This window comes from Entelurus aequoreus, linkage group LG01, assembly GCF_033978785.1.
Source record: "Entelurus aequoreus isolate RoL-2023_Sb linkage group LG01, RoL_Eaeq_v1.1, whole genome shotgun sequence".
Classification (NCBI taxonomy): Eukaryota; Metazoa; Chordata; class Actinopteri; order Syngnathiformes; family Syngnathidae; genus Entelurus; species Entelurus aequoreus.
This window is the reverse complement of record NC_084731.1, coordinates 66,517,775-66,529,347: the sequence shown is the minus strand read 5'-3', so window position 1 is coordinate 66,529,347 and position 11,573 is coordinate 66,517,775. Positions and strand designations below refer to the sequence as shown.

The following is an 11,573-nucleotide window of genomic DNA, read 5'->3' as shown; positions in this document are numbered from 1 at the left end:
GTCTAAACTTTTTCCAACAAGGGCCGAGTGCTGACAAGTCAAGTATGCAGGGATCAGTTTGATATAGGTTTGTATAAACATATATTTTAAATACTAAAAACAGATATTATATATATTTAAGGACATAACTTTGTGTCAGATTTGTGTTACAGGTGACTAAGTATATTATTAATAATCATTAGTTACAATATTTCAGCTTTTTCTCATGAAATTACGATTTTTTTGCTCTTTTTTCTTAACATTTTACAATGGTTCCCCCCTTTAACAATTGAATGATAATAATAATAGTAATAATAATAATAATAATACTGCACAAACGAGTGTGTTGAACGTTCTGCCTGTACGGAAATAATAATGTTCAGTTACACGTTTAACAGTGTTTAAAATATTGTTATCATTTTTCAAATGAATAAAGTCACAAGCTAGTACTGTATTAGTATTTTTTTTAAATTAAATAACTAAACTTTGTCTGTATTTTATTTTTATTTCAAGGGAGTGTAATATTTTCAATAAGGGGTGTCTAAACTTTTTCCAACAAGGGCCGAGTGCTGACAAGTCAAGTATGCAGAGATCAGTTTGATATATAAATGCATATTTTAAATACTAAAAACAGATATTATATATATTAAAGGACAAAAAAGTGTGTTATAGGTGACTAACTGTATAATTATCAATTATTAGTTAGAAAAAATCAGCCTTTTCTCATTGCATTCCAAATTTTTGGCTCTGGTTTCTTACATTTTCATTTTTGTTTTTTTCCTGACAACATGCCGCGGTCCGACAAAACTCGGCCCTCGGGCCGCACTTTGGACACCCCTGCCCTAACACATTACCTGATTGAATATATCAATACATGAATAATGACACTCAGACGCTGAACATGAATGAAAACTACTGATGTCCAATGACATTGAGTAACAGCAATAATATGCTCTATATAGGGGTGTCAAACGTAAGGCCCGCGGGCCAGATCAGTCCCGTGAACAGGTTTTATCCGGCCCGCGGGATGAGTTTGCTAAGTATAAAAATTAGCCGAAATTTTTGAACAAAAGAAACTGCTGTTGTGAATGTGTCCAGTAGATGTCGCAATAGCAATTCTTTGTATCAATGTAGATCAGGGGTGGGCAATTAATTTTTACCGGGGGCCGCATGAGCAACCCGAGCACTGCTGGAGGGCCACACCGACAATATTTCAATTAAATTTTGCTCAAATTATTTTTGATATACCGTAAGATAGATAATAATAATATTTTCATTTAACCTAACTTATCTTTATACAAAAGCAGATGGCTTTTGATGGTTTTATTTTTAACACTTTCTTACACAACACTTCCTGATGTATATTACAATACAAAAATGTCAATTTCTGTCACTTCATCCTGCATCCTCTTTGTTGTGAACGTAGCACGCCTGTAAGGTGATTGGCGAAGAAGGAAGAAGCGTTGCTGTTGCGGAAATGAGGAGTGAGGATTGGTTTTCCTTTTGGAAAGAACGAGATAAGTTGAGCTGTGTTAGTATAGGTTGCTCAATAAAAGTTTAAAAAGAGCGTCAGACTTGGTGTGCACTTCTTCTGGACGCTACAATTGATGTCACAAGTGGGATGAAATGCCTCCCAGTTCGCCTTGCCATCAAACCTGGGAGTCTGCATTGAGGGCGGAATTCCCCCGTGGCAAGCAGCGTGGCTGCACCTGTAAACGCGCTCTCTCTCTCTCTCTCTCTCTCTCTCTCTCTCTCTCTGTCTCTCTCTCTCTTTGCGGCGAGCTCCTCACGTGGCACGTACCTCCCGATGACGTAGCACACAAACAGTGCAGTATGCACAAAGTTTTACTTCTGACACCAATTGTCAGAGGTGGGACCAAGTCATTGCTTTGCAAGTCACAAGTAAGTCTCAAGTCTTTGCCCTCAAGTCTCGAGTCAAGTCCCGAGTCAAGACAGGCAAGTCCCGAGTCAAGTCCAAAGTCAAGACTGGAAAGTCTCAAGTCAAATCACAAGTCCTGCATTTTGAGTTTCGAGTCCTTTCAAGTCCTTTTAACCACAGACTAATATTTTTACACAGATTGTGTATGCTTTTAAACCGCTGTATTTATTTATTAAAACAAGTGCATTTGAAATAGCAGGAAAAAAAATAGTACTGACATTGCAATTCATAATAGCACTATTAACCAGTCATTTTAATAGTTTAAACAATTTTAAACATTTAACTCATTCCTTTACAGAATAAACCCATTTGCAAAAACAAGTGCAACTGTACTTATTTGTACAAAACTGTTAACATTGTATTTCCATGGCATATTGCATTGTAACTAGTTCCACAGCAGTTTCTATTTTGTTCTTACCTTATCTCATTGATCTCATCTCATACTGTATGTGTGTTGATGTGTGCGTACACATGAAAAACATAACAAATACATGAACATAACAATGAACAGAGTTGTACTTTTTAGATGTCAGGGCCCTATGCAATATGTACACATATTCTTAATATAGTATACATTTTAACTGACCTTTATTTGACTATGTTTGTCTTTTTGTAGGTGGCTAAAATATGCGGTGCTGCTGACCGCCGTCTAACGTTATGTTACTGTGTGTGATACAATGACTAACGTAACGTTATGTATAGGTACCTCATGCAACCCTGCTTAAAAAAATCACTTGACAAAAAGTATGAATAAGGAAGCAAACTGCAGTGGACGCAACATATTGCTGTGTTTGAAATGATGTTATAACCATAGACATTTTATAAGTAGACGCAGTATTGGTTGCTGTGACGCGAGCAAATTGCATCTTGAAGTGGTGATGAGGAGCCGGCGAGCAGCCTAAACTGACAGTTGACAGGTAGAAAACAAAGATGCCGGGCTGGTGTTCAGCGTTTTCCTGCTCAAATGAGCGGACTGTTGAAAATAGGAATCGGGGGATTACTTTTCACAAGTAAGATTTAACAATAATGTACTTTTGGTTGTATTTTATGAAAATAACATTACCACAGAGTTAAGAAGGAGCAAAGATCTTCAATATTTGTATGTGAAAATCACAAACAAATCTTCTGGGGGAGGATGACGCCCCTACAGGGGTTTGGTTTACAAACTTTCAGCCCCACCTAAAACAAAATTCACCAGCCGCCACTGATTATGATGCATTCTCATTTTAGGCAAAATATAAGACAATACTTTCTTAACAGTATAATTGTAACCAGGAATAAGTCTTCAAGTAACAATATTCAAATACTAACATTGTTGGGTAAGACAGCATTTGGTTTTATTCTGAATCCAGTGAAACAGATTGGTGGTTTTAGCTGATATAAAGACTTTCAGGTGTTTATATATGTTTAAGTATTTGGCAGACGCTTTTATCCAAAGCGACATATATAAAAAATACATATATAACAATCACTGTAAACATTATCATTTAAGGGAACAATGTAATACAAAATATCTATACAAAGTGTCAAGACAGAATAAACTCTCTGCTGCTGCAGCAACAGAGATACGGTCTATAAGATATATAGATATCTAATGTATTCATACATTGTTTATGTAGGATATACGCATGTATATATAACGTAATTATATTGTTTCTTCAACTTAAAAATAGCTGACCGTTTTTTTCCCTCTTCTCTGGGATTATATTCCCAGTTTTGATCTCGGACGTCTGGTCACTTATAGCATATAAGAATATTCTATTACTGTTAAGCAAACTATGAATAATAAAACATGTGTCCGTTATCATAGCTACACGTATGACAAAAAAGCGCGTGAAAATGAGTGGTATTCAGTGAGGTAAAATGAATTAAATGCGCTGACAGTTCATTGCTCCTGCCAAATGAATTGCACTGAGTGGAGCGGATCACCACTCCAAGATGGCGGCCCCGCGTCTCGTCTGCGCCAGTAAGCAGTAGCGCTCGATGCTGCGTCTACTTATAAGATGTCTATCGTTATGACGTTAGCAGTGAGTTTACAGCCTCACTGATTTAACTACACAGCAAATAAAAGTCATGTTACTTAGCCAATAAACGTTAGCTTACATTCAAAACTTACCCTTCTTTGTGCAACTTCAAATGTCGAACGAAGTTGGAAGTTGTTGCGTCTCCTTCTGTAATATTCGAACTGCGTGATTTGCATACGGCAATTCGTTTTTTGTTGACCAAGTCGTAGTTTTTATACCCGAACGAAACCAACTTTGGTATAAATCTTTCTCACTGGCGCGTTGTTTGACAACTCTTCTTCATTGGTTGTCCTGCAATTTGATTGGCTGAATGCTGTGTGATGAAAACAATGTAGATCTAATTTGATTGGCTGTTGTACTGAGAGCACACACGCTGACACGCAGCACACACGCTGATAGACAGACACGTACAAAATGAAAGCTACGGAGCGCTCCCAAATAACTTTTTAAACTTTAGGTTTTGGGGAAAGTAGCAAGTCATGTCAAGTCAAAAGGCTCAAGTCCAAGTGAAGTCACAAGTCATTGATGTTAAAGTCTAAGTCGAGTTGCAAGTCTCTTTACATTTTGTCAAGTCGAGTCTAAAGTCATCAAATTCATGACTCGAGTCTGACTCGAGTCCAAGTCATGTGACTCGAGTCCACACCTCTGCCAATTGTAGCGTCCAGAAGAAGTGCACACGAAGTCTGACGCTCTTTTTAAACTTTTATTGAGCAAGCTATACTAACACAGCTCAACATATCTCGTTCCTTCCACACGCACGTCTATCCTCACTTCTCATTTACGCAACTCAAGAAGACAACATCTACTCCAGCAGGTCGTTACACTATATTCTTTAAAGACAGCAACGTGTGTACCACAAATAAGCACACGGCTTTACCTTTACTTGGCAGTCCATGTCTTTTTTAAAACACGCCATTCGTCATCAACTTTTCTCTTTTCAGCGTCTCGGGGATAACCGGGCATCACTTGTCGCTGTGCGCCTTCCCTCACATGACATACGCACATATAACACTTTTCAAAATAAAAGCAGCACAGTTGTATTGCACGCACGACAAAGATGTTTTTTTTAAATGTATTTTGTATTTGTGATTGCCGCTGCGCGCACGAGCATACGTCCGCACGGAAGTAATACAAATAACGCTTTTCAAAACAAAAGCAGCACCGTTGTATAGCACACTCGAAATAGATACTTTTTAAAATTTATTTTGTAATTTATAATTGGCCTCACGCGGGCCGGACAGGGACGTACAAAAGGCGCCGGATGCGGCCCGCAGGCCGCAGAATGCCCAGGTGTGATGTAGATGATGCTATATATCTAAATAAAAGTAAACCACATTATGTTAGTACATAAATAACATCCTGTAATTTGATCTTGATATTATTTTTTTTATCTTGATAGATTGAAAATGAACACCAATGAGTTGACTGATGAACATTATCATATAATTTATTCAGAAAGTATAAATAACGACAAATAAAGGTAGAATACTATTAACCGCAACATGTAAGTGTAAAAAAAAATACCCAACAACATTATAATTTGTACATTTTCAGAATGTGCTTGTTCTATTTTTAAACAAAGAAAACAATCTGAAGATGTCTTTATTTTTAAGTTATCTTGCCGTGATTTTACCAGTCCGGCCCACTTGGGAGTAGATTTTTCTCCCCATCTAAAATGAGTTTGACACCCCTGCTCTATATGTTACTGTGATCTCTTCATTCTTTGTTAAAATATTCAATTTACAAATGTCTCACGAATCGCAGTGCCTAAAATAAAATAACAATACAAATTATTGTACGTTATAGAGGACATAACTGTATTAATAGTACCATATTATACTGGATTTAACAGTATTCATGGCTTTAATACATACAGTCGTGGTCAAAAGTGTACATAGACTTGTAAAGAACATAATGTCATGGCTGTCTTGAGTTTCCAATCATTTCTACAACTCTTATTTTTTGGGGATAGAGTGATTGGAGTTGGTTGTTGGTCACAAAAAACCTTCATGATGTTTGCTTCTTTTATGAATTTATTATGGGTCTACTGAAAATGTGAGCAAATCTGCTGGGTCAAAAGTATACATACAGTAATGTTAATTTTTGCTTACATGTCCCTTGGCAAGTTTCACTGCAATAAGGCACTTTTGGTAGCCATCCACAAGCTTCTGCTTGAATTTTTGACCACTCCTCTTGACAAAATTGGTGCAGTTCAGCTAAATTTGTTGGTTTTCTGACATGGACTTGTTTCTTCAGCATTGTCCACATGTTTAAGTCAGGACTTTGGGAAGGCCATTCTAAAACCTTCATTCTAGCCTGATTTAGCCATTCCTTTACCACTTTTGACGTGTGTTTGGGGTCATGGTCCTGTTGGAACACCCAACTGCGCCCAAGACCCAACCTCCGGGCTGATGATTTTAGCTTGTCCTGAAGAATTTGGAGGTAATCCTCCTTTTTCATTGTCCCATTTAAAGCACTAGTTCCATTGGTAGCAAAACAGGCCCAGAGCATAATACTACCACCACCATTCTTGACGGTAGTTATGGTGTTCCTGGGATTAAAGGCCTCACCTTTCTCCTCCAAACATATTGCTGGCTATTGTGGCCAAACAGCTCCATTTTTGTTTCATCTGACATCACATGGACAAAGATAAGACCTTCTGGAGGAAAGTTCTGTGGTCAGATGAAACTAAATTTGAGCTGTTTGGCCACAATACCCAGCAATATGTTTGGAGGAGAAAAGGTGAGGTCTTTAATCCCAGGAACACTTATCCTACCGTCAAGCATGGTGGTGGTAGTATTATGCTCTGGGCCTGTTTTGCTGCCAATGGAACTGGTGCTTTAAATTGGACAATGAAAAAGGAGGATTGCCTCCAAATTCTTCAGGACAAGCTAAAATCATCAGCCCGGAGGTTGGGTCTTGGGCGCAGTTGGGTGTTCCAACAGGACCATGACCCCAAACACACGTCACAAGTGGTCAAGTAATGGCTAAATCAGGCTAGAATGAAGGTTTTAGAATGGTTTTACCAAAGTCCTAAATTAAATGTGATGGATTAAATGCCCTGATATGACAATGACCAGGACAAATGAGAACATACATAACTAACACCCTCCCTTCCACATAATACCTCTTCGGATTGTAAATAATCAAATGTAAATATTCAAATGTAGACACTTTTTCTTATACTTTCTGATCTCTCTCTCTATGTCCACTACTTGCTGTACATATCCTACCAAGTCAGTCCTACACTGTTTCAATGTCCATTTCTCTATTGATGCAATTGTTGATGCTGATTGTTGATGACTGAAGTGTTGATAACAACCAAACCTAACGCCCCCCCCCTCCATATCCCACACCCCGGATTGTAAATAATGTAAATAATGTAAATAATGTAAATAATTCAATGTATATACTCTGATGATTATCTTGTGTGATGACTGTATTATGATGTTAGTATATATTTGATAGTATATATCTGTATCATGAATCAAAGTGGACCCCGACTTAAACAAGTTGAAAAACTGATTCGGGTGTTACCATTTAGTGGTCAATTGTACGGAATATGTACTTCACTGTGCAATCTACTAATACAAGTTTCAATCAATCAATCAATCAATCATGCACTAATGTACTTGAATGTCAAAAAAAGCTACACGATAAATGTCACACTCATTGTCAGATGAATTATAATGTGTGATTTGTCAAGATGACCTTAAAACAGGCGTCAAGTGATATCAAAATGTGTTGATTTGAATAGATTGTCTTTGGGGTTGTTATCAGTATAACCACCAGAAGGCGCCAGATACAACTTCCGCTCCTGGTTGTGTTGGCCAATGAGCGGAGGTGTGGGCGGGACTACGGCGAGGTGCAAACATGGCTGCGTCCTTAGACGATGATGTTGACGCCAACAACCAGGATTACTACTCCCTGCTCAACGTCAGGAAAGAGGTAAAGACATAGAAATATAGGTGTCTTTTTTACACTAACGTTAGGCCGCATATCACCGGTTTGATGTAGTTTCATGAGGCTGCGCCCCAGACGGCGTATGTGGGGGAAGGAGGAAAGATGCTGAGGCGATGTAATGTCATCATGTATGTAATGTCATCATGTATGTAATGTCATCCTGTGTGTAATGTCATCATGAATGTCGTCATGTATGTAATGTCGTCATGTATGTAATGCCATCATGTATGTCATCGTGTATGTAATGTCATCATGTATGTCATCATGTATGTAATGTCATCATGTATGTCATCATGTATGTCATCATGTATGTAATGTCATCATGTATGTCATCATGTATGTAATGTCATCATGTATGTAATGTCATCATGTATGTCACCATGTATGTAATGTCATCATGTATGTCATCATGTATGTAATGTCATCATGTATGTAATGTCATCATGTATGTCATCATGTATGTATGTCATCATGTATGTAATGTCATCATGTATGTAATGTCATCATGTATGTCATCATGTATGTAATGTCATCATGTATGTAATGGCATCATGTATGTCATCATATATGTAATGTCATCATGTATGTCATCATGTATGTAATGTCATCGTGTATGTCATCATGTATGTCATCATGTATGTATTGTCATGTATGTCATCATGTATGTAATGCCATCATGTATGTAATGTCATCATGTATGTAATCTCATCATGTATGTGATCATGTATGTATTGTCATCATGTATGTCATCATGTATGTCATCATGTATGTAATGTCATCATGTATGTGATCATGTATGTAATGTCATCATGTATGTAATGTCATCATGTATGTCATCATGTATGTAATGTCATGTAATGCAGTGTTTTTCAACCACTGTGCCGCGGCACATTAGTGTGCCGTGGGAGATTATCTAATTTCACCTATTTGGGTTAAAAGTATTTTTTGCAAACCAGTAATTATAGTCTGCAAATGATGTGTTGTTGGTGAGTGTCGGTGCTGTCTAGAGCTCGGCAGAGTAACCGTGTAATACTCTTCCATATCAGTAGGTGGCAGCCGGTAGCTAATTGCTTTGTAGATGTCGGAAACAGCGGGAGGCAGGGTGCAAGTAAAAAGGTGTCTAATGCTTGAACCAAAAATAATCAAAAGATGAGTGCCCCTCAGAAAAGGCATTGAAGCTTAGCTATGCAGAACGAAACTAAAACTGAACTGGCTACAAAGTAAACAAAAACAGAATGCTGGACGACAGCAAAGACTTACTGTGGAGCAGAGACGGCACCCACAAAGTACATCCGCACATGACATGACAATCAACAATGTCCCCACAAAGAAGGATAATAACTGAAATATTCTTGATTGCTAAAACGAAGTAGATGCGGGAAATATCGCTCAAAGGAAGACGTGAAACTGCTACAGGAAAATACCAAAAAAAGAGAAAAAGCCACCAAAATAGGAGCGCAAGACAAGAAGTAAAACACTACACACAGGAAAACAGCAAAAACCTCAAAATAAGTCAGGGTGTGATGTGACAGGTGGTGACAGTACACCTACTTTGAGACAAGAGCTATAACGATGCATGGTTGGTTATGCTTTAAAGTCATATCCAACAATTGCGACAACGACTTTTTGCTGTCAACTGAGTTTCGTTTTTTAATGATTTATGCTGGTGGTGTGCCTCCGCATTTTTTCAACGCAAAACATGTGCCTTGGCTCAAAAAAGGTTGAAAAACACTGATGTAATGTATGTCATGTAATGTTTGTAATATATGCAAATATTCAGTGTTTACATGTGCAGAGATCATAATCCTTCATTGTTTCCCAATATTGACATGTTATATTGGTGGTTAGTTACATCACTGTCACAAATATACTTCTCCCAAAGAAATCTCTACATAATCTCTCTCTATAATATAATAATAATAATAATAATGATAGTTTTCCTTATGAATTGAGGTGAGTACTGATCAAACTGATACATCCTGTCCAGGAAGCAGAATCAGTGTCATAATTTTCTGCCATTTTAGTAATTCTCTCGACATACATCAAAGTTCTGCCCGTAATACAAAACAATTACATTTCATTGGGTTATTTAATTATGGGTTAAAGATAAATGGGAACACACTAAAATGTTAGCAATGTGTGTTTGTTAGTGGAGTTCACATACTGTACCTTAATGGAGTTGCTAGCTTGTTTAAGTATTCACGTACAGTGTTGCTAACTCTTCAGTAAGGACAGCAGCTATTGGCTGTCCGGAAAGGTGGCTAGATGACGTCATGGCCTTATTTACATAATTCATTGCAATGGCTGCTGTACGCATAGACATCTTATAAGGGTACGCAGCATGGAGCGCTACTGGCGCTGACGAGACGCGGGGCCGCCATCTTGGAGTTGTGGTCCGCTCCACACAGTGCAATTCATTTGGCAGGAGCAATGAACTGTCAGCGCATTTAATTCATCTTACCTAACTGAATACCACTGATTTTCACGCGCTTTTTTGTCATACGTACGTAGATATGATAAAGGACACATGTTTTATTATTCATAGTTTGCTTAACAGTAATAGAATATTCTTATATGCTATAAGTGACCAGACGTCCGAGATCAAAACTGGGAATATAATCCCAGAGAAGGGGGAAAAAAAACGGTCAGCTATTTTTAAATTGAAGAAACAATATGATTAGGTTATATAAACATGTGTATATCCTACATAAACAATGTATGAATACATTAGATATCTATATCTCTTATAGACTGTATCTCTGTTGCTGCAGCAGCAGAGAGTTTATTCTGTCTTGACACTTTGTATTGATATGTTGTATCACATTCTTTCCTTAAATGATCATGTTTACAGTGATTGTTTTATATTTATTTTTTATGTATGTCACTTTGGATAAAAGCGTCTGCCAAATACTTAAACATAAACATATATAAACACCTGAAATTCTTTAGATCAGCTAAAACCACTAATCTGTTTCACTGGATTCAGAATAAAACCAAATTATGTCTTACAATTTTTATCTTCATCATTTATTTCAACTTTATGTTATTCAAGTATGACATTTTTAAATGTAATTAATTTCATTGACAAGCAATTCTATTACGGTCATACTCTTGTTTGCTAGCGGCTACGATTTCAGTACTATTGAAGATTTTTGCTCCTTCTCAACTCTGTGGTAATATTCTTTTCATAAATTACAACCAATAGTACGTTAATGTTAAATCTTACCTGTGAAAAGTAATCCCCCGATTCCTATTTTTAATAGTCCGCTCATTTGAGCAGGAAAACGCTGAACACCATCTTTGTTTTCTACCTGTCAACTGTCAGTTTAGGCTGCTTCCAGGCTCCTCATCACCACTTCAAGATGGCGGCCCAATTTCTCGCGTCACAGCAGCTAATGCTGCGTCTACTTATAACATGTCTATGGCTGTACACACTAAAAAAATGCTGGGTTATTTTGATAACCCAATTTATGAGTTGCGAGTGTTGGGTTAAATTTTGGAGTTATTTTTTATAAAAAGCAATCGGTTTTGGGGGTTCTAAGGGTATTATCGTAACTACATTTCTGGGTTTTCAAAACTCTGAACCATTTTTGGGTTGTTTTTCAATGAGTAACACATTTTTGGGTAAAAAGCTTTTTTTATTATTAAAAAGGTACTTTTTTCTTGAA

At 37.3% G+C, this 11,573-nt stretch overlaps 1 protein-coding gene across 1 annotated transcript in view; it reads left to right on the top strand.

Annotated features, from left to right (window-relative positions):
- Window positions 1–7,762: 7,762 nt before the first annotated feature.
- The window catches only part of dnajc11b (DnaJ (Hsp40) homolog, subfamily C, member 11b), a 75,737-nt gene continuing 71,926 nt past the window's right edge, over window positions 7,763–11,573 (top strand). Inside the window, exon 1 of the mRNA XM_062056598.1 lies at window positions 7,763–7,890. Within this exon, the coding sequence (XP_061912582.1) occupies window positions 7,816–7,890 (75 nt within the window). The 5' untranslated portion in view covers window positions 7,763–7,815. The remainder of the gene's footprint in view (window positions 7,891–11,573) is intronic.